At 38.8% G+C, this 25,703-nt stretch overlaps 2 protein-coding genes across 12 annotated transcripts; one reads left to right on the forward strand and one right to left on the reverse strand.

The window, feature by feature from the left end:
- Positions 1 to 2,240: 2,240 nt before the first annotated feature.
- On the reverse strand, positions 2,241 to 6,111 carry NDUFA5 (NADH:ubiquinone oxidoreductase subunit A5). Of its 2 annotated transcripts, XM_075081201.1 has the most exons (6): positions 5,966 to 5,990; positions 5,516 to 5,560; positions 4,238 to 4,295; positions 3,823 to 3,939; positions 3,033 to 3,098; positions 2,241 to 2,452 (listed from the first exon to the last, which is right to left on the reverse strand). In XM_075081201.1, exons 3-6 carry the CDS (start codon positions 4,238 to 4,240, stop codon positions 2,351 to 2,353), a joined length of 288 nt encoding a protein of 95 aa, XP_074937302.1. In that variant the 5' UTR covers positions 4,241 to 4,295; positions 5,516 to 5,560; positions 5,966 to 5,990; the 3' UTR covers positions 2,241 to 2,350. The 2 variants fall into 2 exon arrangements, with proteins under 2 accessions (XP_074937302.1, XP_074937301.1); XM_075081200.1 differs by lacking the exon at positions 4,238 to 4,295 and having other exon boundaries at positions 5,966 to 6,111.
- A 100-nt stretch (positions 6,112 to 6,211) lies between these two features.
- Positions 6,212 to 25,079, forward strand: ASB15 (ankyrin repeat and SOCS box containing 15). 10 transcript variants are annotated; one of them, XM_075081199.1, is made up of 12 exons: positions 6,222 to 6,588; positions 7,007 to 7,143; positions 15,380 to 15,508; positions 16,814 to 16,866; positions 16,965 to 17,096; positions 17,528 to 17,686; positions 17,913 to 18,030; positions 19,742 to 19,987; positions 20,715 to 20,886; positions 21,255 to 21,825; positions 22,403 to 22,556; positions 24,046 to 25,079. In XM_075081199.1, the coding sequence occupies exons 8-12, from the start codon at positions 19,765 to 19,767 to the stop codon at positions 24,216 to 24,218; spliced, it is 1,293 nt and encodes a 430-aa protein (XP_074937300.1). In that variant the 5' UTR covers positions 6,222 to 6,588; positions 7,007 to 7,143; positions 15,380 to 15,508; positions 16,814 to 16,866; positions 16,965 to 17,096; positions 17,528 to 17,686; positions 17,913 to 18,030; positions 19,742 to 19,764; the 3' UTR covers positions 24,219 to 25,079. The 10 variants fall into 10 exon arrangements, with proteins under 10 accessions (XP_074937294.1, XP_074937290.1, XP_074937300.1 ...); XM_075081193.1 differs by lacking the exon at positions 17,913 to 18,030 and having other exon boundaries at positions 6,212 to 6,588; XM_075081198.1 differs by lacking the exons at positions 6,222 to 6,588; positions 7,007 to 7,143 and adding an exon at positions 14,585 to 14,718.
- The last annotated feature ends 624 nt before the right edge of the window (positions 25,080 to 25,703 follow it).

The following is a 25,703-nucleotide window of genomic DNA, read 5'->3' on the forward strand; positions in this document are numbered from 1 at the left end:
TCCTCCCTTTGTTCTCAGTAACTGCTATTTTGAAGCTGATGCTACAACATAATACTAATTTAGTACTCTTACCTAGCACATGATTAATTTATGCTAAGATAACGAAACCAAATTTAACCAATGATAAAATAATGAAATCATAACACATTCTGAGAATTTGATAAAACGCTCAGAAAGCTGAAAAGTCCTTCTTAACGATTCCTAGATTTGGCTTCAGTAGAATCTTCTTAAGACTCAAGTTAATTGATTCCTAAATTAAAACATTTGTGAGAGCTAATCCAGTGTTTTGGATAGAAAGACTTAGAAAATCATCCTACTTTGAGTTGCATGAAAGAAACACACAGACCAGAAAAAAATCACTGAGAATAAAAATTAGGAAATGCAGCGCTAATAAAAACAAAAAATCCCTTTAAGGTAGTAAACAGCTTATATGAGGGTCTGTACTGAGGCTATATTTGTGCATTTGTGAAAGGGGGAAGATGTGAGTATGCTTTTGATCAGTGAAGCTCAGTTTAAAAGACCACCTATCAAGTTTCAGCAGCCATGGGCCAAGTAACAGAGACTTCCTCTCCCCTGCAACACAACTCACGAGCTTACAGGAAAGCTACTGCCAGTCACACGGCAAATACAGCTTTAGAAACAGAAAATAACTGAGCAAAAAAGAGTTCAACTAATGTCTCAGTCATGAAAGAGCAGAAAGAATTCCAGTAGTTGCCTCCATATTCTGGCAACTTCCCCCCCCCACCAAGTATTGCATGCCAAAATCATTCATACTAGACTTCAGGGGTTTTTTGTTTACTCTTTAATTTGCTTCCTCTCACATCAGCTCAATACTTATTACCTGAAGCCATTCATCTTCACTTTTCATCTGACATCGTTCGCCCTCATTCAAGTTTGTAATCCTTTAATATTTCTCATGTGAAAATTGTGTTTGTTAACCTTAGAAAAGTCCTCTCCTGGAATGCCACCTAGTGGTTTTATCTCAGAAGAGACCAGCTTCTACTTTTTTCAAGGCCAAAAAAGCCTTCAAAACCAACCAACAATGCTTTCCACTTTTTCAATTATAAAAAAAAAGATTTATGTAACTATAGTAATAGTTGAAAAAAACAATGCTAAAGAATGCAGTGAAAATAGTTGCAAGAGTTATTACCCGAGGTATGCTTATTTTCCACTGTCCTACTCCCTTAATACCTTGAATGTATAAAATATATAGATGTATTTAATCATTAATAATGATGTCACAAATAAACTTATAGGCCTAATGACTGAAAGAAACAGCTATGACAAACTATGTTATGTAATATAGTGCAGTGGCACTCTGTCATAAACGTTTAACAAGCTGCATAAACATACAGCTATATTCCTACCTTTAAACTTGCAAGGACTTTACGAATGGTACTGAAAAAATGTGAGTAAAGGCAAACTCGCACAGTATCCTTAGATCTAGTCTCGATATTTTAAATGGGGCTTACAAGCTTTAATCTGTAAACAAAAGTTTTCATAAGAGGCAGCCACTGTTTCCACTTGAACGTTTGAAAGAACCTCGCCAGATGTGTCAAGAAAGATCCAGTATTTTTTTCATACTACTAATATTCAAGGTCTGAATCAATAATATACAAATAAATCTATGAAGTACACATTTATATACAAAGCCTTGGTAAGGCCCCAGTACCAAAGTCTGTGCCATGTGTGTTTTGACAAGTACGGTAGCCTTCCTGCTAACCAAGAAACCTGTTCCTGCTGTCACTGTAAGGGCCATCTTCCTTCTCCCCCTCGGATCTTGGAATCGCCTCCCCCGAGTCAGATTTAGTGTTTATGTGGGTAGTGAAGTCAGCCGGTTCAAGACAGTGATTCAGCTGAAATCTAATAAAAAACCTCTTATTTTTTTTTAGTTATCGTTACATCAGACCCCTGATCTCAGTATCTGCCCAGTCATAAAGACACTGGCAGTGGCTGGCAAAAATACCCAACCAGAAGTGGGAGAGAAGGGCAGGATCATACTTTTCTACAATTTTGATTTTCATTTCAAATGGCCTATAATATCTGGATTTGTTAACCTACAAATACAGATTATAAAAATAACTCACAATAAGCACAAATACCCAGCTGCTAATAAATTACAACAGGAAATAAACCAAAGGTTGTACAACAGCTGAAAAGAATTTTCTTAAACCCACTTTTGCAAGAAATTGGAAGCAGTCTTTAGGTTGCTAAATATAAGTGGACATTAGGACAACGCATGCTTTTATGAAGTTATTATCTTTAATTTAAAGACAACTGTCAGTAACAATAGATTAATAATTAACTTTTTTTTATATTTGTATTTCAAGAGGTTACACCATTTTGAAAATTATATTGGCCATCTCCACTGGTCAGAAGGGGGTTCTTCAACTAGAGGCTCCCATGGTTTCCACTGTATCATTTTTCTTGCCAGGGAAAGCTCACTTTCAGCCTGTTAATAAACACCACACAGATTCTTAAGTTCTAGACAACTGCCAAAGTATTAAATTACCTCTACTTCAGTTCGTTATCTCAGTGATGTCACTACCTATCACTGTCAAAGACTACCACAAATTTCATCTATAAATATCAAAAGGAACTGTGTATTTTAGGGGTTTTGGCTTTCGTTATTAAAAAACATACTGAATCACCTCCAAATATAGTCTGTTCACCTAGTCATTCCCAATGACAACTTCATGATATTTTCCAGTGTATTTGGATTATCCCCCAGATTATTATTCAATCATCTTCCGCCCTTTCCACTGATTTAGACTCCGTAAGAACCAATTTAACTATACAGAGTATGTATGTAAGCATGACACAACGAACATGTAATTGTGTTAGGTTTTAATATGGTCATCCTAATCACTATTTGACAATTCATTTTCAGATTTTTTTCTTCTGTTTGACTGTTGGTTTTGCAGCAAAGGAGGATACAGAAAACTGCCAATTTTCTGAGCAGAAGCTCAGCCAAAGGAACACTGGAAACCACTGCTCCCTTTTGTATCTAACCTTAAATTTCCCCCCTTTACCTGTAAAATGACTTCTTCTATGTGGCCACTATTCAGTTTGTCTTGTAGTTTTTGCACATCAGTCTCCTGTGTATTCAAATACAGATAAATAAATGTTTAGTTTTACTGAGAAGCAGAAAGCCCACATAAAGCAAGAAAACAGTACTTTAACCAGATCACACTCTAGTGCTCCTCAAAACTACCATCAAATTAGCTAATTGGTCACCTTACATTATCAAAGAAGTCTCATACCCTTTTCGTATTGGAAAACAAACATCAAACTTGCAATGACAAATTGACAAAAATCAAGTACTATTTAATGACATCCAAAGAAGCATGAGCAGCTAAGGGCGTTTGTATGTGTCTTGAAAGGAAATGTTGATTTTAGCTTTTTATAAAATTATATGCAACCTTCCAATCATCACCTTAAATACTCAATACCAGTATTGCATAGTTTAATGTACCAAAAAGTGTTTTAAAATGTCAAAGGCGAGGATTGTACTAAGATACTACATTGGTAAGAGCACACACATTTTTTTGTGCAAGTGTGTGGAAATTACCACTGTTCTACAAATCCTCAAAAAAACTACATTTATTTCTAGTTTTCACAGAAAGCATCAGTAAGAAATTAACAATTCTTTTTAATACACCATCAAAATATTCAATACAAAAACAAACCTCAAGGCTCCAATTATTTCTGAACTGATACCTGAAAGTTACATATACTCCTAAAAAAGTCATTTTGAAAATCATTCTTCGCATTCCAACAATATTTTCAAGTGTAACATTTATGAAACAGCACTGTACTTACCGTTTGCACCAAATTAAATCGCTGATTTACAATCTGCTCAGTGTATTTCCTATATGCTGCTTCTTTGGGAATGTTTTGCAGGACACCAAGGATTTTTGTGTACAGTATTCGCAGGTGCTGAAGTGATCACAAGACATGATTAAAATACACAAAGAGAATTCTTTAACTTCTTGTCCTACTTAACCTACTAGCTAACTATCCATACACAAAATATAGAGGGTTATGATATTCAGTCCAAAAATGTAGGAATAACAAAATAACTAAGTCCGAACCACAGAACTCTGTCTTGGGTAGGACTGGGAAGTTACCACAGTCAGATTCCTCAAAGACAAAGAAAAAAAAAAAGGACAGTTGCCATCTGAAGTACACTTGACACAAAAATGGAAACAATAAAAGCTGTGTTTCTAATACTAACCATACTTTTAAAAAACGAGGCAAATTCATGTCCAAACCATCAGTTTCTGAAAAGTTACCTGGGAAAGACACAAAGCAGCACATAAGCTACCAAAGAATGAGATTTTTATGGTTTTTTGGCACTTCTCCTCATGCTGGTGCGAAGTTCTGAGTGACAGACAAATTTAATTTAAACTAAAACCTGAAACATTTATTGCTGCATTTAAATGCAATAATAAAGGACACCTTGGGGCAAAGAAATTGCAGCTTTTGGGCCATATGTAGGCATACATAGGCATCTAACTGAAGAGAAATAGATATCCTATAGGAACCATAAGAAATAAAGGCAGAACACTGCAGTCAAAGAAATACAAAGACAAAAAAACAGGACACTAAGGGGGCTGGCACAGAATGTATACTTCAACTAAAGCACTGTTGATTTCTTTACTCTTGGCTTTAAGTTACTGAAAAAAACTAAAATTCAGTAAGTTCACCCAGAAGGCATCTGCCAAGGCTGCAGGCTGAGCTAGAATTATCTGTACAGAACAATAATGATTTTTTTCAATGGTTCTTTTTGACAGTATTCCTAACTATTGTTGGCAAAAGCATTTTTGAAATAGAATCGTTGCATAGTGGGAAATTTCAAAGCAGAGAAATCAAAGAATTACTGAAATCCTTTCAAAGCTCACACCTCCTGAATAAGCAAGATGGGTCAGACATACTTCCATTACTGAGCCTGTGGAGGTAAAGAGCAAGCACCAAATTGCTACAAGAACAACCTAATGTGGTTCCCAAGGTCCACTGAAGCATTCCAGTCTCAACAGTGCCATCACAGGGCCTTGATGGGACTTTGCACCACACAATTAGTCTCTGTCATGTAAGACTGGCCTATCTCCTTCATACAGGTGTATGTTATTTCAGCCCTTGGTGGAAACACAACATAGCAAGGCAGCAAAAATCTGTATGCTTGTGGAGTAGAAATTACGTGTATGAAGAACTAAATTTAAAGAGTTCTTTGCTTTTGCACTGGAGATGAGAGAAATCAAACAATGGTTCATAAAAGTAGTTATACAAAGGTTTCTGAAATCAGCACACACAACAAAAAATACATATGCAAAATAACTCCCTACTATACGAATTAAGCCTTTAAGAATTTCTTCCTTTATCATTTTGGAGTATTTTTGCACTAAGCTGGCACAGCTTTAAGGTACACAGCATACCTACATACGCAAACACATAACAAAAAGCTTTGATTTCACTGACAGCTTCCATTAAATACAGAACACGGCACACGACATACCTCATGAGGGTTTTCAGTCACAGCCAACCCCACAAGTCCGGTGGTCTGCAGGGAGAGCATGAATACATTTAATATACCTAAACATCTGTTTCCACACTATCTGATCATTTTATTTTGGTTCAACGGACACCCGGCAGGGGCCGTTCCGCGAGACGAGCCTCCGCCCCCCACACACCTGCCACCCCACGCATTCGCAGTGCTTCGCCCGGCGCACCGGGAGGGAGGCGAGCGGCTCGCGTTACCGGGCACCTGCTGGAGACCCTCCCGGCGGGGAGACCTCCAGCCCTCCCGCCTCCTTCTTCGCCGCACGACGGGCCCGCCCCCTCTCAGCCCACCGCTCGGGCACCCCCTCCCCTCTCCCCAGAAGCCCTCCGGGACAGCGCACGGCGGACAAGCCGCCAGCACAGGCGGCGGCGGCCCACCCGCCCCAAGAACCCAGCAGCGTTTCACCTTCCTCAGCACCCCCGCCATCACCGCGCCGCTACAAGGGCCCCGCCACCGCTACCAGGCGCACGCGCAGAGGCGGGCGCCGGCCGCCGCTGCTTAGAGGACGCCGCGAAGGACGCCGTACTGCGCATGCGTCGTGGCCTCTCGGCTCCCGGCTCCGGCGGGCGGGGAACGGCGCAGGCTGGGTGCGGGATTGCCCAGCGCATGCGCAGGCGGAAGGCCGGGGGGCCGCATGCGCGTAGTGGTGCCGGCTGGGCCTGGACTGTCGCTTGAGCAGCTTCGTGCTTAGTCCGGGGGGCTGGCCCGGGCCGGCCCGGGCCGGCCCAGTGCGGGCTCCCCCTCTGAAGAAAGCCTCCGTCCTGTGCGGTGTGGCGGCCGTCGAGTTGGGCAGGCAGCTGGGCCCTTGCCGTGGAGCGGCCCAGCCTCGGCGGGGCCAGGCCTGGCCTGGGCAGCGCCGCTCGGCCCTGCGCAGGGAGCGGCTGCTGGGCTCTGCGCTCGGCTCGGCCCAGCCTGCTCTCTAGGATCCCTGCCCTTCAAACCACGGCCGGCCCGCCCGTGCCCGGTGTTTACGCGGGAGCGCTGTCGCATTGGCAGGCAGCCCAGGTTCTGGAGCCCAGCGCTTTTAGGTGGGCTGGGTGTGCTGTAGGAGCGCGCCACAGGTCGTGCCTTGCTACGCTTACACAGATTTGAATATCCCCTTTTAAATATGTTCTCTGTTAGTGAAGCTGTCTACATGAAATGGCCAAAGACAGCTTGCGATCAATTTGTAGAACTTGGCAGTTTCTAAATGAGGAATAATCTGTTGGAAGATTTATTACCAGAAATGCATCACATGGAAGTCATAAGCGCTGTATGTTGTATTTAGATTTTCAGCATGTTTCTAGGAAAGATGGAATACGCATTTGGTTGATGTGTTCTGTGCAGCAGGTGACAGCGCTTGGAATCAACTGATTTTTGCCAAGTGATAATAGCTAGCAGTGAGTTCTCAGAACTGTTACAGGTTCATAGTTTTTGGCATTCTTTATTTTCAAAAATGTCTTGCAGAGTCCAAGCATCAGAGTTGGTTTCGAAGCTCCCTTTCATGAGTTAAACCTTAAAGATTCAGAAGTATGTTTGGCAGCTGCTGAGAGCAGTTTTGTGTGATGTGTACTTGGAAATAAAGCTGTTCATGTCCACTGAAGGTGAGATTTTGGTGTAGTAGATACAATCTGAATATGTGTTAGCTTGTGTTATTCTTTCATGAAACACATTTAGGGTATGCAAAAGTTTCTAGTACATCAATTCTAGTTTTCTGCAACATATATGTAAAAAGTACCTTCTGAGTGATACCTGCTGCAGTGTGTAACAATAGGCATTTTTATGCCTGGGGACAGGGTCTAATTTAGAAATAACGTAGAGGCTTATAAACACTTAGAATATTTTATATATGAGCAAAATTATTATGTTAAAGGGTTGTATGTGTGTGCATTTACTAGTCAGGTCTTCCTGAGGTTGATAACTTTCTACCTCAGGGAATAGTCTGGATAGTATTCTGGAATTTGTTTAATAAGCAGAAGCATGCATATACTATCTGTGAATTTCAGCTGTGAAATTGGTTTGATCAAGAAAGTGTGTTAAAAGTAGCTGATTAACTGTAGAACCAAAAATAAGGATCAGTAGTAGAATATGGCAAATAGGTAATTTCTGAGTTAATGTGATCCATTAATAAAGAAAAAAATAGTTGTAAAATACTGATGGAAAGTTGAAAACTCAATAAAGGGACTTGAGGTAGAATGGGAGAAAAGAACAATTAAAAGATAGTTTAAATTATTGTTGGAGGTAAACATGATGTTCATTTGATCTTCCAGTTAGCCTTGTATACACTTCTAGTTCTACAGTCCTTTATGGCCTAGCTGCTGATTTGAATGGTGAGTTTTGCACAGTCAGTAACATTTGATAATAATTGTGTTGCAACTTTATATTGTGTTTATTCAGGACAAATTTTTCTTTATAATTCCTTTGGCCTGCTTTTGAGCTCCTCTTTTCCATAACTGGTAAGCAAACCCAACAAACCAAGTTTCAGAATACCGTAGAGCTCTCACTGAATGTCAGTCTTTTAATAAGACACATGCTACCTCTGATCCATGACTAAAGCTAAGTGATTAACACAGTTTATATCAGAATTAAGTGTTTGTACTTCTCCACACCTGAATATTCTTTGAGATTGCATCAGGGAGACCTGGGGCTTCTTTCCAAGGCATTGAGGATCTCTCTTTCCTATCAAAATTACATTCTTTAAAATTTTCAGCCTTTTTTATTAGATCATCCCTGTATTTTTCCCTGCTCTGTGATGGTCCAACCAGATGATCTCTCCTGATTACACTAACCAACTGCAGCACAAATTGTTCTGTGCCTGGCAATCTTCTTTAGCCAAATTAGCTCAGCTGGCGTCATTCAAACACTAGTTCTAACTATCTGTTCAGACAACCCAAGAAAGTAGGTGTCCTTCCCACATCCTAGTACAAAGAGTGAAAACCAGCAAGCCATGTTGATGAGACTGTTCATGAAATCAATTCAGAAGTGATACAGTAGGAATTTCCCCAAATTGCCAAACTCTGTTTCTGTAAATATTTTAAAATATAACAACTTCAAGACCTAAGAAGTATTATGAGAATATATACAATAATTACCTATTTTCAAAAACAAACCAAAAAAAACCCCAAAACCGCCCATGTAGCATTTCACAGTTTATTACCTGTGTAACGTTGGGGGCTCTTGTTAGGAGTATTGTCCTGTGTGTTAAAATACAGCACGTAGGTGCCCTAAGGAGGCCTTGCTATAGCTATAACATCTCTTCCCTTTTTTGTCTCACCAATGAATTTATCTCCCTGTGAAGTCTTGCAGATTACCGTATGATTTGGTATCTTCTGGTCTTATAGTCTTTATTTATTCTGGCTTTACGTGCATGGAATGTAATTGACATGGATTTATAAATAGTAACTATGTAAGGTCAGAATCAGATGCTGTTTACAGAGCAATGCAAAATAGTGTTAAAAACACCTGAAAAGCAAAACAATGCCATGCTTGTATTAGGGATATGTACCAGTTCTGATAATATCCTGGTTGTGTAAAGGAAATGAAAGAACTCAAGGTAAGCAATTAAAACATTTGTGTTCTTTATATATATTATAAACATATATTTTAGATATTTTTATTATATAGGAATTTATTTCTGTTCTTGTCAGCTCTTAGCCAACAGTAGAGCAGGGTCTCAGCCCTGCTTGTCTCCTTCTGTTGTACTTTTTTTTTTTTTTGGAGGCTTGCCACACTTACTTAGGTTGCACTGGCAAAAGAAGTTGCCGTGAATATTATTTATCATCATTAAATGGTTTTCTTGATCTTGTGTCCAAAGATGAGATGCATGTAGTGCCTTAGTTAAGCTTACAGTTTTATGGTTCTATAAATGCAAGTGAATCATGGGGCATGGAAGAGTTCACAGTGTACAATTTCGTTTCATCAGAACAATTAAAGATAAGTTGAAAGTTTGTTTTTTCACTTTGTTATGTTCCCTTTTTTTTCCTGTTAATTTTGGTAAAGGTAGAACTAATTGGTTAAAACCAAAAGAAGACAGAGGTATTGCATCAGTGATACCTATGCCTAGCTAGAGGAAAAAAGAAATACCCATCTTCTTCCCCATCCCATGCTTGCAATTTAACTTACTGGGTACTGCTATTCTTGATGTTACTATTGGGTTATTCTGCTTTTGCATCACTGCTCTCTGTGGTGCCATGCCTCCTGCTTCTTTGTCTAATTTCAAGTTATTAAATCTAGTCAAATAAGTACCATAATTGGCTGTCATTGAATCTATAAAGCTTTGCATCATATCGGCCTCGAGAGAGAGATTAGTGTTTGGTGACGTAATATGGCGGGATCTACAACTAGTTAAAGGCTAAACCTTCTCAGATTTGTTATAATTTATGTAGATACGTTATGTAGATTTTGTTAATGTAGCCCTTGATACTAAGCTGGCAAATAATTTATTCTCTTAATGAGAGTCGTTGAACCAATGAGGGCACAGATAATCTTATTATACCATCCAGACCTCGTGTTACATTTGACGAGATTTTAGAGAAGTCATGTGTAATACTTTCCTGTGGGTCGAGTCTGCTTATGTTACAGTTGTACAAGGTCAGACCTTAATTTATCTAGCAACTGCGTATTTAATTTTAGAAGTATCACAGGACACATCAGCTTGCAGGGCACCATTCCTGGCTGTTCAAAATGCAGGCCCCAGAGTAACAGTGGCAAGATAATGGGTTGAAAAGGTGAGAATATATGGTATGGTCGCCAATTAGACTAACAGAGAAATCGTTTAAGACTGTAATATTTAATAGACTGAGTCCAAACTTAGACTATTAATTATTTTATTGCTATGAATAACCTCTTTGCATGCCTGAGGGCCTTCTATTTATAGAGAGCAAAGCTAGGATTGTCTAGTTTATTTTAAGGATAAGAAATTAGAATAACATTAACACTCATGTAACTTTAACTTTATACCTATGTGTTTAAAAGTGATGAACGCTCGATACTCTTCTTCCCAAGCAAAGACGGAGCTTCCATGATTAGCAAGTAGCTCAGATTTTTTTTCAATGAAAAAACTAACTTCATTTAAGAGAGCAAAACTTTTCTTTTTTAAGGAAAACTGAGTAGCGATACCTCATTTTTCAGGCATAAATGGACAAAATATCAAAAAAATCAGACTAATCAAAATGTTGTTTAAGGAAAATGTTCTCAGTAATACAAAAAGTAAAGCTTGTTTAGAGTTAAGCAGTTGAAATTGTTTCTAGTGTTCTAGTGCCTGGGTCTGGTAATTGCGAAACTTCCATAGGTGAATGGAAAAAGGTTTTGCTGCTGAGCTTTTTAGCCTTTTTATTGCCACATCATGTAATGTAGCAGGGATGTCTCTGCTGCTGTTCCATGTACCAGCCATGCTGTTGTATTACACTGTGATCCTAGTGGAACATCCACGCTTCAGTCAGACCTTGTCACCTCAGCACAGCGTATAACCAGCAGTGATACAGCAAATCAGGCTCTTGAAGCATATATAGACCCCTGGCAATGTGTCCAGCACTTGTGCTGCGGTGCGCTGTTTGCCTTACACGTACTTTACCATGTCACAGTCACTTGCTACCTTATTAAGTTTCTCATTTTATAATATATTATGAATTTTTGTGGGATACGATAATTTGAAAACAGTACACACAACAAATCTGAAACACTGCTTATCTGAGACCTTTCTGGTTAAGTCTGTGTTCAAGCAGAGCTTTACGTTGCCTGTGGCATAATCAGTCTGGGGAATACAGCAAAGCAGGAGTTAGTTGACCAAATGGGTATGGAAGGTATATGACCAGAGAAAAGAAAACAAGTTTCTGTGATGACTTCTAAACTGATTTCTTCCTCTGATCTTTTGGAGAGAAAGGGGAGGTAGAAAGTCAAGACATTGTTCTGAAAATGAAAGTATTTTCTTACTAAATGGCTATCCTGCAAGATGCTCTGTGCTCTTAACTCTTCTTGGAGTCAGTGATGTCGGAGGGTACTGATCACATCACAGGACTAAACCATACGTGAACACCTTCACAAAGATAACAGTAATCTACCAAAACAGCCTTCTTTCAGAGTTTGCAGCGTGAGGGTCTAACCTAAGGCCTATGTAAGTCTTCAGGAGTCTTTTTGGGTCAGGCTCTAGGGTAAGTATAATAATGATGGGCTGTAATATAATAATATTCAGTCTCAATTCTTCGAAGGACCGCAACTTCATTAGGGCTTGCAGGGCATGAAGGTCCATCCATGTAGATATGAGAGGGTCAGCATGATTCATAAAAAATGCTTCAAAAACTTCAGCAATGGCATGAAGTCTTCAAATGAAGGGTTTCCAAAACATAAGGAAATGTGGGAAGAAAGGGAGGATAGCTTCTGTTTGCCTTTAAGCTGCTGTGGGGGAAACAAGAGCTTATGAAAGTTACACATTTTTCCTTAATAAATTATCTTACGTAAACGAACTGTTTAGTCTCATGAGGAGCACCTCCTGTCTGCCAGTGAAGTGTTAATTTATTCTAAAATGTACTTCCCTTTCAGCTGACGGCAGGGACAGATTGTAAGTATTTTTATTGAGATACACTGCTGAAACTGCTAGTCAAAGAGGGGTTTTATCTCTGCTGTCTGAAAGGTTTGTCAGCTTTCACAACTGTATATTTGTGGGTTAAATGGTGGAAGCTTTAAGGTGCCATCAAAAAACGTTTATGAAAATGGGGAGATAAACACACCTTGACTCGGAATTCTCCTGCCTGCCAACCAAGTGCCAATAAGAGCTGAGGAAGAGAGCCTCAGTTTCTTAATCTTATTGTTGATGAGGAGAATTTCACATTCTGGTTAATAAGAAACTCATGGCAGCATTTAGAAAAAAATGGTCAGCTGCTTTGTTTTGTTTAGCTTTTCGAAATTTCTATGGTTTGTATTATACCTTGGAAGTTTGACATGGGATACCTTCATTTCTGCATAAAGCAAACTATATTTAAAAAAAAACCACATGCCTCTTACTAACTTGGTTTTACTGCAGCAAACTTGATAGGCTTTCATAAGGTTGTTTTGATAATAAGGGTTTCAGAGCATCGTTATCATTGTTTTTTAGAATTACAGAGAAGTTCGTATTGTCCATCCTGTCCAACAGAGTGTCAGTAAGTCGATGTTCTCTGTCATTTCAGGCATCCTTTTTTGCCTGAAAAGTTCTACCTAAACAGCGTGCCAAAAGATAACTTCCAGAACTTCTGAGCATTAATATGATGTGCAGCAGATTTAATGCCAGGTAGTGTCTGAAAAGTTTTGGTACGTGTGTCTGCATTGCACTGACCAGTTCTTCAGTCTAGCTTGTGTGTGAAATCTGGTTTTGGACTGTTACACTGAAGCCTTGGTTAGAGACACAGAAGGAGGGAGCAGAGAACCCTTGAGACAAGCAGCCTGTTATGAACAGAGTGAAGGTCTGTTCTTCTAAGCCAAAACAGAAAATGTGTCCATGATTTTTTTTTTAATTTTTTGTGGAAGTTGTTTTGCAGTCAGAGGTGGCAGTCAGGACCAAAGTTGTATATTTTTCCCTTCAAAGAAACTGGGACCGAAGCAGGGATTTTTTTCTGCTTTCCTGCAGATTGTCTATCCTTGCAGATAAAAACTTGGGTCATGGTTCTAGTACATATTGAAAGAGGAGGGAATCTTCATTATGTGGGAATCTGAATCCAAGAGACCTTTAGCTTGTGAGTCAATCTGACTCTAAGCCCCTACTAATTTAATTTTGTTTTGCAAGCTTTATCATAATCTACTAAGTAGTAAAGTATTTGTGAATGGGATTATATATAATATTGGATGTGGTACTTCAACTTATTATTTACTGGGACAATGCAGAAATTAGTCTAAAAATAATTCTGGTTAGCACTTTCCTTTGAAGATCATTTTCAGAAAATGGCCTCCAAATAATGTCTACAATGTTCCTTCTCTATTTGTGGAATGACTAGAACACCCCACGATGATCCTTGTGCGTCCTTTCCAGCTCAGGGCATTCTATGAATCTATGATTGTTCTGTGAGAAACATACAACAGATGCTTAGTGTAAATGTTTAATATTTGTGCAACCCTTTGACAATGGCGGGTATTCTGTGTGGTGCATATGGTGAATTACTGCATAAACTGTGGGAATAGCAGTTTACTTGTTTGGTTTTTGTTGGTGGTTTTTTTTTTTAAATCAACATTTGGTGTCCATAGTCTGATTAAGGGCCAAACATGTTAAACTGCTAAGATTGAATTGGAGAAATTCTGGCAAAACCCAAAGCTCACCTGTATAGGTAGGTACAGTTAAGCATATATTAACTTAAGTTTTTATTCCTGATATGACTTTTATGATAGCTAAATACCACATTTTACACTTCAAGAACCTGCAGGAAGATGGTGTAAAAAGCAATATTCCTGACCTTCCAGTTATCATTCCCTAGCAAGGCATTTGGTTGATGCGATATCACTAGCAAAAGGCATAGTGAACATAAGCCACAGCTAAAGCTGGTGATACAAGCAGGCTGGATTTAAGCTGGTGACTATAGTTAAAAGGTTTGACATACTCCGTTACTGAGTCTTCCAACTGCTCTCACACCTTGAAAACAGTAACTGGCGCAGCCTGACCATCATCCGGGCTCGTGCACTGAACTCCTGGGAAAACCCATGAAACTTCCTATCTGCGGAAGTAGCACAGAGGCGCGAAGTCTTTACTCTGCTTTGATAGACTATGCCTTGGCAGTGCAAAAGTAAAGCAAGATTTGCAAGTGGGGTTTGGGGTTTTTTCAGTGTATTAATGATGTCTGAAAGTGATAATTAATGACATAGGACCATTGTGATGTTTGGCTGTACAACTACCTATCTGTGAAGTCCAAAATCTTATACGTTATTATATTAACATGAAATAGGTTCTGCATTTGGTATCCTCTGTCTCGAATCCCTGATTTATCCTACCCATCCATGCTGGGTTCAGCTTCAGGAGCGGGGGGGTGAATACAGGTTACAGCTGAAAACTTTTCAAGAAAAGTTTTTTTTTTTTTTTTAATTCAGAACTGAATGACACGTCACCGCCTAAACCATAGTGATGTGCCGTGGGATTTCTCACACTGAAATCCTGTGTCCACATGGCACTGGTTGGTGGATCCATCCTATGTCTGCTCCCAGTGCCATATTGGGTGAAGGAGGTAGGGAGAAAATCCTCTTCCCCCATGCAAAAGAGTCAAGTTAGTTCGTAGCTTCTCTGAAATAATTTGATGTTTGTTTAAATCCTGAGTAAGTACGATGTGTGATCACTCTTAGAACTGGTCCTGTGTTTCGTTCTGAGCTGCAGACCCTCTCTAAATAATTCTGAAACAATTTGAATGTTCTTCTTTTTTGAGTCTATAATTCTTAAATGTATATATGTTTGCATTTACGTTCATTAGTTCTTTGTGAATGCCTGTGTTTGATTAGGAATCATTCATGAGGCGATAACTTTGTTTACTGTTCATTATTCATGCTTGTATGGAAATAATATATTCACCGACTTGATGACCACAGCTTTCTAAAGAGGAAAAGTCTTTTTATGATTCACAAATTGTCCAGTATTTGTCTGTAGATGACAAATGTAGTGTCTGAACAATAAAAAGAACTTTTCTGAAATGGTGTGAGAAGTACTAAATGTTTCCAGGGTTCTTTTCTATCACCATTTTTAAACAGGAATTTTATCATTTTAAAATAGGAATAAACTCACCAAAACATTGTTAAATTAAAAGAAATTGATGGCAACACTGGATTTTATTACAAAAAATACCTTAAGCAGGATATGATCCTTTACACTATGTTTTTGTGTGTATTTCAAAATAGCTCACCATAAAAAATGGTGGATGAAAGAGAAGACTTGGTTGAAGATCTGCTTACTGAGTATGCCATACAGCTTAGCATTCAAGAATCAAATGGGGCCAAACCGCCAGCGTCTTCCAGCTATAATGACAGGTACTGCCAACTCAGTATGTGTTAGCGATTATGCCATATTTTAACAGTATTTTGAGACATTGATATTTAGAGCCTTACATCATGCTTGAAGCAGTTCTTAGTTTGACTATTACACCTCTTTCTCAGCGAAGCACTTTCTGAAGCAATGATTGAAAAGAGTAAACAAAGTCAAATTCTTTATTTTTCTCAAACGTTTTTAAAACCTCAAACTTTAAAGGCAACGAATCTGGATATGTTAGTCATCTGTCTGCTCTGTAATTGTAATAGTCTCTCAGTCTTTCCCTGTGCACTCCGATACATACACATACAAGAAAAATCCAAACCAGAACAGCAACAACAAAAAACCCAGAGGGGTGTTCTCGTGAGGGTTCATACGGGACGTTAATGTTATGGTTAAGAGCAGTTCCTGTGATTAGGAAATGTAGGGCTCAGCTGAGCTATGTGGGGTGATGAGGGCTTAGGGAGATGAGATTCACTTGGCTAAACTAATACTTCCCTTAGCTTTTAAGGCCATTCGTCTTACGAAAAATATATGTGTGAAACAAAGCTAAACTTTGTCTTAATAGTTCTTAGGCAAAAATCCCATAAACACCTTTTGTAGGTTGCCCTGTCTAAAATGGAGAGATGTAGAACAGTAAGTCTTGGGGGACTGTTAACCTTTCCTCATTTCCTCTGGGATCCTGTTGTAGGACTGGAATTGCTCTTTTCACTGGAAGGCACTCAGCAGAGCCACTGGCTACTCTTGTTATTTGGCTGGGTTGTGTTTTTTTTATTAAATCTAATTATTTTTTAATATGCTTTATCACCAAAATATCTCAAGGAACTAGTAGGCACCAGTATTTAACTTCCATCTCATGGAGGTTTAAATGATATTGTTAAAAACATTACGACTCTCAGGGAAAAGGGTTCCACTGATATCATCAAACTCTCCTTCATTAGTGAATATTGACATTCTGACAACGTCACATTCTCATTCACTGTCTAAGGTTTCTGAATCTGAAGGGCTCATTCCTGTAGTGTAGGACAAATACAGCTTTTTAGTCCACATCAGAATTCTTTACTAAATCAGGAGATGTATCAGGTCACCCTGCAGCAGAAATGGTACCTAACTTGGGAACTTTGGATACTCTGAAGGTCCACAGTACAGGTGTAACTTAGGAGGTCACAAGGCTCATCAAGATTGTAGTTGATGTATTCAATGGAAAGTTGGCTCAGGTGGGAACCCAATGGAAAATATTGAATAAATAATATAATGCATCTCCCTTTTGTTTATATTTTTTTTTATTTTCTGCTCTTTTTTGATAGTTTTGTACCACCGAGTGAGGAAAATAGGAAAATTGTTACATCTATAAAGCAAGGTAAAAACCCTAAAATAAAATAGTCCCTTTGCAAAACTGGGATTCCCTTATATTATTTTTCCAACTACATTTTATTTATCTGTTGGATTTTTTTAAAGGTCAAGTATTTGGGCTCCAAGAACTTGTGAAACAGAAATATGCTTTGGATGAAGCTGATGAAAGAGGGTGGTTTCCACTGCATGAGGCTGCAGCTCAGCCAATTCTGCAAATACTTGAAATCATTTTAGATGGTGAGTAACATAAAAATATCCCAGAAGACAAGGGGACCAGCAAAGAAAAACAGAACAATAAACAGCCATCCACAACAACAGGCTAGAACTGTTTACTTAAAAAAAAAAAAACCCCAAGATCAACTCCTCCATGGAATATCTTGCTTATGTTGTGTAAATATGCAGGCAAATGTTCTTTTTGGAAAAGTTGCATCAATTTACACCAGGAAAGAGCTTGGACCATTTTTAATGTTCTGTTCAGAAGCCTACAGACAAAGCAGAAATACTGTTCAGTATTCAGTGTGTTTGGCAGTACCAGTTAGGTTAAGTTAAATGTAATTACAAGTAATTTTCATAATGACCTAGCATTTAAGGATTTCTGGTATGTGTGTATGTGTTAACAGCCTTGTGCTTTAATTTTGTTTTATCTTTTCTCACTTTCTTACCTCTAGCGTCTTATAAAACAATGTGGGAATACAAAACGTGCGATGGAGAAACACCCTTAACTTTGGCAGCAAAAGCTGGCTTTGTGGAAAATGTACGAACGTTACTGGAAAAGGGCGTTTGGCCCAATACCACAAATGACAAAGGAGAAACTCCACTTCTCATTGGTAATTGCCTCCCCTCCCTGGGTTGAAGCAAAGTGAATAGCACTTAGCACTCTGCTAAGTATTCACCCAAGTACTCCTGTTGGCTTGAGTGGTTTAGATGCTGGTCATCTTTTTAGATGAAATTAAATGCCCAGCACTTAGAGAAATGTACCCAATGTTCCGTTCAGCACTTGCTATGCTTTTGGAGATCACTGAGCTGCTCTTAAAGATGTTCCTTATGCTTTAGGTGGTTGCTGAGCTGCTCCTAAGAAAATGGGACCTATTTTTTTTGTTCAAAGCACCTTCTTGGTGTCTTCAGGTGCTGTAAAACCTTTACCAACCTGGTCCTATTTGAGCATCTTAAGGTACAAGTATGATAGATGAATAAGCCATTACTTTACCCTGAATGTACTTTTTCTGGAGGTTTGGAGGTTATTGAAGATTTTTAGTTTTACAGGATGTTTTCTTCAGAAGTAGGCTTCTATTTTCCATTTCAAAATCTCCCATCTTATTTCCCTCCCCTCTTGCAATGAAAATAAGCTTCAACTGCATTTCTAAGTAATACACCAATCTAAAGAAAGATTATTCCTTTGTAAGGTTTTATGCTTTTGGTAGACTTAAATGGGCTTTACTATACATGAGTAATTTAGCTATGTTAGCTTCTGATTTCTATTGAATGTCAAAACATCTCCATACTTCTGAAGAGAATCAATCTGTGCAATTAGTACAATATAAGAAAATACAATATATAATACAATTATCAGTATTTAAATATTCAGTTCTCTGAATTTTTGTTAACTTTCATCAGATGTGATAACTGTATTAACATTTTAAGGCCCTGAGGCATTTCTAGAGCTTTCCTCTGCAATGTCTTGCTTTGCATTCTTTCAGCTCTTTTCAGTAATTGTAAGTCTGTGAAATTTTTAAGCTATTTTCAGTCTTTGCTTTTAATGAATCCTGCAAAGAGTTAACTAGACCTTACGAAAAGGGTCTTTCCCCCTCATAATGCAAAATTTCTTTTCCTAAGTATTTCTTTAGACAAACTCCTGAAAATTAGGTTTGTCAGCTATGTTTTATGTGATGCTTTTTATGTGTTTGTGTCACTTAGTGCTAAAAATGTGTATGTAGATATTGTTGTGTGTCATACATTTCAATCTTGGTGAAATAGAGGATGGAGTGCCTAACCCTTGATAGTTGATGCTTATAATTTAGTTACTCCTTTTAATTTTAAAGCTCTGGCTTGAAGGGCTCTTCAGTACAAAGGTAAATGCTGAAGAAGTATCTATCTAGTGAGATGATTTCTGCTTCCAGGTACACTTGGTAATACTCTACTTCAAAGCAATTGCAGAGATTTATGAAGACTGTTGACTCTTAAAAACCTTCTTACGTGTATAATGGGCCATTCACAAAAGTTAAATTTGCTAACCCTATGATGCCGATCTCCATCTGCTGCCCCACCAGTCAGCGGGGAGATCCGCTATACCCCAAAGGGTAGTTCAGAAGTAAAATTAGACTCTTACTCAGGATCACTATTTTATATATAAATAATTTGCAGGTGTAGTTATCCATGAAAATTTCAAACCTGGAACCTCAAAAGGGCGGAACGTGGCCTTTAAGTATGACAGATGTCAACAGCCACTGAGTACACAGCAGGATTAGAGTTACCAGGTGACAAAGTCACAAGCGGACTTTTCTGGGGACACTGTAGTGTTTGCACCAACTTTATAAGTAAGGACCGTATTTGAATATTATTTTATTTTTATTGTTTCTTTTCCTCGTGATACACCTGCTTCTGCTTTCTCAGAACTGAAGTGGTGCTGCTTTTGCCCTCCGTGCACCAAACTGACATGTTTTCCAGCTTGTGTTGGTTTACCATGATTTCCCGAGCAGCTGACATTACCATTTATTTACCAGTAAATTGGATTCCCAGATTTATAAGACTGGAAATCTTTTTAGTTTCCTCATAACCATACACAAGGAAAAGCTTTTCTAAACTTATTAGATGTCTTTAACTTTCAAGACAACGTACTTGAAAATGTAATTGTATTATTTTCTTCCTTTTAAAATATCTTCAAGCTGTAAGAAGGGGCTCTTTTGAAATGGTATCCACTTTGATTAAACACAACTGTAGTATCCACCAGCCATGTGTAAAACGTTGGTCAGCAATGCATGAAGCTGCAAAGCAGGGACGCAAAGACATTGTTGCTCTTCTTCTGAAGAATGGTGGAAATGTGAACCTTAAGGATGGATATGGAGTAACACCATTAGGTGTTGCTGCTGAATACGGTCACTGTGATGTGCTGGAGCATCTTATTCATAAAGGTATGTAGTCAGGAGAAAGGGAAATGCACCTCTGCACTGGCATACGTCTTGCCTGGTTGCTGAGGTATTTTAGGGTGACCATGGAAAAGGAAAGAAGGCGCAGTGATGAATGAGAAGATTTGGTTTCTTGGAAGTAAAGGAAGCATCTCTGAGTGTTCCTGCTAGACTGGAATGATGCTGACACATTTCTATAATGCATGGGAGGGGAGTGGTAGAGCTGATACCAATCCACTTCAGTCAAGGAGAAACTTACTGCTATACATGCCCTTCTTGCCCTTCTTTATTTCTCTTTACTTCCCTCCCCTTCGTCCCTTCCTTCCCCCACTTTGTCCCTTCCCTTCTCTCCCTCTCCCTTCCCTCCTTTCCCTTCCTCTTCCCACCCCCCTCTGTCCCCCTCTTTCCTTCTTCCCTTCCTCCCATCCTTCCATGTACAGAATTATATTGGTATTAATGAAATGAAGTATTTTTGAAATATGCCAGAATTTTGAAAATCTTCAGTTATAACATTTAGTTCGTTTGCTTGACTTTTAAATTTGCCACAAGAACTGTTTCTTGTTTTAGTAAAGTTTTAACTTAATTACATCTGAAAAGGAAATTTCTAGTAGTACTGAGTACTAGTAGGTACTTTGGGCTTGTTTTTGTGATGACCTGCAAAAGATGCATCTGATCACTGCAGATCAAATACTTTAATTTGGACATAATTATAAACTCTGTATCATCCTTCAAGGTGGAGATGTCCAGGCCTTAGCAGATGATGGTGCATCGATACTGTTTGAAGCAGCCGGAGGAGGTAATCCAGACTGCATAGGCCTTCTTTTGGAATATGGAGGAAGTGGCAACGTGCCTAATAAGGCAGGACTGCTTCCAATACACAAAGCGGCCTATGAGGGGCATTACCTGTGAGTATGAGCTTGGACTTCACATCTTCTTTAAGATGTAGCGTGGCACAAGGTCACACTGAAGATGACTGCAGTAAACTTGTGAATGTACAGATCATATATATTTCAGAAGTGCCTGTGTTACATTAGTTTGAGTTAACTTTTAAGTGTTTTTTAGCAAAATGCAAAACATACTCCTTAGAACTAAGTAAAAACTACTGAAAGAACTTAAACACAAGGTCCTATTTGACAGTGCTCAAGCTGGCACGTCTGTGTTTGGATCTTCCTGTGTAAAGTGTCTAGCTGGTAATTTAGCATGTAGCTGGATGAGGGTCATTTTCTTCATGCAGGGAAGAGATGCCTCACTAGTTTTATTCACTGTTTTTTAGGGCCCTGAAGTATCTCATTCCGGTCACATCCCAAACTGCAGTCCAGAAAAGTGGGTTAAGCCCTGTTCACTCTGCAGCAGATGGCCAGAATTCGCAGTGCCTAGAGCTCCTCATTGAAAATGGTTTTGATGTCAATACTCTGCTGGCTGAACACATTTCAAATAGTTACGATGATGAAAGGAAAACTGCACTTTATTTTGCTGTTTCTAACAATGACATTCTTTGCACTGAAATATTGCTCAAAGCAGGGGCAAATCCAAACAAGGACCCTTTAAACTGTCTTCTTGTGGCAGTGAGAGCTGGCAACCATGAAATTGTAAGGCTGCTCCTATCTTACGGAGCAAACGTCAACTGCTACTTTATGCTGGTTAATGATACTCATTTCCCCAGTGCCATTCAGTATGCTTTGAACGATGAGGTGATGCTGAGGCTGTTGCTCAATCATGGATATAATGTGGAGATGTGTTTTGACTGTATGCATCAAGATACCTTTGGAAATTCTTTTGTGTGGTCAACTCCAGAGGAAGAGATTCTCCCCGGGTGGACTTCTTCTGTAATAAAGGATAACCCAGTAAATACAAAACTTCCCTTCCTTCTCTTCACTTTGCTCTTTTCATTAGCCAGCTTTAAACATTCCAGATTATGTGTGCAGGATGAAGATTAACATACTGACAAAATCCTTTTTTAAAACACCGTAAAAATAAAGCAACCATTTTTAATTTTCTACTCTGAGGGAGAGAAAACTCTACATAGAGTGGTTTTAGTTTGGGCTTCATATATTAGAGATTTAGGAAGGGCGTTTTAAGAAATCATGGGGCAGGATTCTGGAATTTCCATTCCTATCCAAACCAATGGAGTAGATATGTTTCCAAAGAGATATCGCTGTTGAACAGAACAGTGCTGCAAATTATAGCAATGCTATAATAATTGTTGGCCTTCAGACCTGTCCACATGAATTAAGTGATCACAAAAGTTAAGCATGGAAGAAAATTCCTTTTAAAGTAACCTATCTAGGCAACAATTTATGACTGTTAAAGGTCATTGCTAATACTTGGTTTAAATTATCTTGTGTAATTGCTTTAAAATGTGTTATTTTGGCATCAATCTGCACAGATTTTGAAATTATGACGATGTGTTTTCCCTTTCAGTTCTGTGACTTCATTGCTGTTCCTTGGTTGAAACATTTAGCAGGAAAAGTGGTTCGTGTTTTTATAGATTACATGGATTATGTTCCTCTATGCACAAAAATTAAGTTTGTCTTAGAAACACAGAAAGAATGGACAGAGATACGTCAGATACTGGGTAAATATCTAACTTCCAGTTAATGATGTTGTGATTTATTATAGGAGACTTTAATTGCTTATGCCAGGTCACGGTCACGCAAAGTGTTTTAGCAGTCTAAATGTGTACTAGCTGAGAACTGGGTTGTGCCTGTCGTCTAGTCCTCAGATTGAGACGGGTCTTTACCTTTTGCCACTGGTCATAAGTTAATTAATTGGACTGGAATATGTCAAACTTGCACCTGGTGAGGAGTAATCTCATAAGGCAGGCCACTGTTGTGTGGGAAGCCCTTTTAGTTAAGCAAGACGACTGAGGTGCTTCTCAGACTCCTTATTAACCATTCTGACACCAGCCATTGCACAGCTATGGGGCACAGCTTTTTTTATTGAGGAATATTGCTCACACTTCTATCCTTTTTGCTCCCGTGATCTCTCAAGTCTATTAATTGTTAAAGGATTTTTTGTAAAAGTGTGTTTTAGATCCCACTATGTTCAAGGTGGTAGGTGGTGATGATGAGTGTGCCATCACAATGGTGATACACAGTACCACCGTTTCCTGACTCCAACTTACATGATAGACATCTGGAGTTGCCACTATTAATACTGTAATTGAATAAGATTTCTTATGTGTGCTTTACTTTTGAAGTTCTACACATTAGCCTGGACATTCTACCATTTGTGGCACCGGAGATAGGTTTCACCCACCTTAAAAAAATCTGTTGGGGAATGTATTAAATGTTCTCTTTGCATGAATTAATTTTATTTGACTTTTTTAAAAAAAAAAAAAATGGAATTTGATCTAACATCAGCTGTAAACCCCAAAATATTTAGGTTTAAAACTGGTACCCTAAATTCAATTTTGCTTCAGTATTTTACATTGGCATGCAGAGGAACTCCTTCTCGTTAGTGTCAGAGGAACATCCAAATAATTTGGTAGTCTTAACTACTAGTATTTCAAGTATGGTAAAAGTTTTTGTTATGTTCAGGAAGGCTAAATTAAACTGAGCTCTTTGACTGGTGTGAATTCTGATAAGAAGTATTTGTTTAGAAGACTCAGCGGGTCCAAGCATGGGTAGGGTCTGGTCCTGGTGCCTTACTGATACAGCAGAAATGGAAGGTGCCATGGCTGGCCTTAACGTGCAATTTTTAAAAGGTGCGCCTAGGGGAAGGGGAGATCGTTCATCGGTTGTGACTGATTATGCTAAATAAAGTCCTGGTTTAGGTGTTCAGATGGGTGCTTTGGAGACAGTACAGTGTGCACATTTCCAAAAGTGAGACAAAAATGTTAAGCAGGTATCTGACCGAAATTTGATTAATATCAGCATTGTGTATCATCACAATTCTGAAGTGAAAAGAATGGCATTTTATTCAGAAGTGGCAAAATAGTAATGCCCAAGGTACTAGGTTTTGATATTAATTTTATTAAAGCTGTTTTGAGATTGTGAACTGGCTTACAATCATTGTCAATGGCATTGATTCTTCCACCATTTCTCTCTCACTATTGTTTTTAGATAATCCTCGCCCATTGAAACATCTGTGTCGCCTGAAAATACGTAAACTCTTGGGGTTAAGGAGACTCCAGAAACTGTCATCCATGAAGAAGTTTCCACTTCCACCAGTTCTCAAGAACTATATCCTATTTAAAGAGTATGATCTGTATGGAAAAGGGATACATTTAGAATAGTTTTTAAAAATAACTGCATACAGTCTGTAATTTGACTCATTTCCTCACTGTTTTTTTTACTAGCTAAAGAGCTGCTTGGTGTTTCCTATACATTCACCACGTTCTGATATTTGTCGTTCATAGTTCTTTTATGGGAACAAATTTTTCTTCCAAAATTTAAAACATGAGCTTTAATGTATTACACAACATTGTAGTATCCAAATATAGGCTAAAATGAGAATAAAGACGCTATAATAATTATGTGGAACAGCACACTCTAAATGGCAATTCAGGTGAATAAAGGATAAAAGAATTTTCATGGTGGACTTCCCAATGAAGATGGTAAATGTAGTTGCTGCTCTCATTTTGTGGCATTAGTTTATCTGTAAAAGCAAATAAATGCCTAATTTAGCTTGGCAAAAAAAATTGAAACCACTAAATGCACATCTCTGTCATGTAATTGGCCTGAAATGTAGCACATTTTGTACTTTGAAGATCATGGTCCTATTATAAAATTCTCCTAACACTTAAAATATTCTTTTTAGCTATTTTTGCAGTGTTTGCCCCGACACTGCTCAACCGCCGCGTGTGCCAGTACTGCATGTTTCAAGGCTTGGCAAAATTTGAGGGACTTTAGGCTGTTGTAAAGAAGGAGTAGATTTTGATGGACGAACCAACCCGGAAATCGAGCAGCATATCCCCTTGGCTGAGAAATGTTGCAATGTCATAACTTATGGTTCCTACAGAGTTTTGACAGATCACTTCTCAACCAGACTGAACAACACCGTCAGTCATGCTGTGCTGTACTTGGCAGTATGCATCCGTATGTCTAGAGGAAAACACATCTGATTAAATATTCTTTAAATTATTCTATTAAAAGTGGATTGGACTTACTCCCTTTGCTGTTCTACCACCCCCTCCACCTTGGGAGGAAAGAAAATGGAAAAAAAAAAGAATCTAAACCCCTTAAACTAAGAAAAGATTTCAGTTGGTGGATGTCAGGATTGCATACTGCACAGTCAGAGTTTTAGCTAAACATGTAATTTAAGAGATACGCTGCTTATCACGCACATATACACAGTCACACAAACCAAAGGTCAGCTCAAGCATCCTTCTGACCTGCTGCCTGTGCTGCCTCTCCCTGTTCTTCAGAACTCCTCTTTGTTTGCTGGATGTCATTGTCACATACAACTTTTTAACACCTCAGCCAGAGATGTAGATTCCACTTCCAAAAGCAGCTCCATCAGTCCTTTGTGGGTCTGTCCATCCTCACAACAGATTTAGAGAAGCAAATGGAAGGATTGAAAATTACTGGTCTGGGACATGTAGAGGGTTGAAGAGATGCTTATTTGCTGCTTCCGCTCTCACTAGGGCTACTATTCACCTGGTGTTCCAAAGCATGCCCTCTGTGTTTCTGCCAGAAATTTTGACCAGGGTGAAAAAGAAGAATTTGGTCACTTGTGAACAATTTCTAGGTGTCTGGCATCTGGGCCAGGCCCCTGACAG

The sequence above is a fragment of the Phalacrocorax aristotelis genome, chromosome 1 (assembly GCF_949628215.1).
Source record: "Phalacrocorax aristotelis chromosome 1, bGulAri2.1, whole genome shotgun sequence".
Lineage (NCBI taxonomy): Eukaryota > Metazoa > Chordata > Aves > Suliformes > Phalacrocoracidae > Phalacrocorax > Phalacrocorax aristotelis.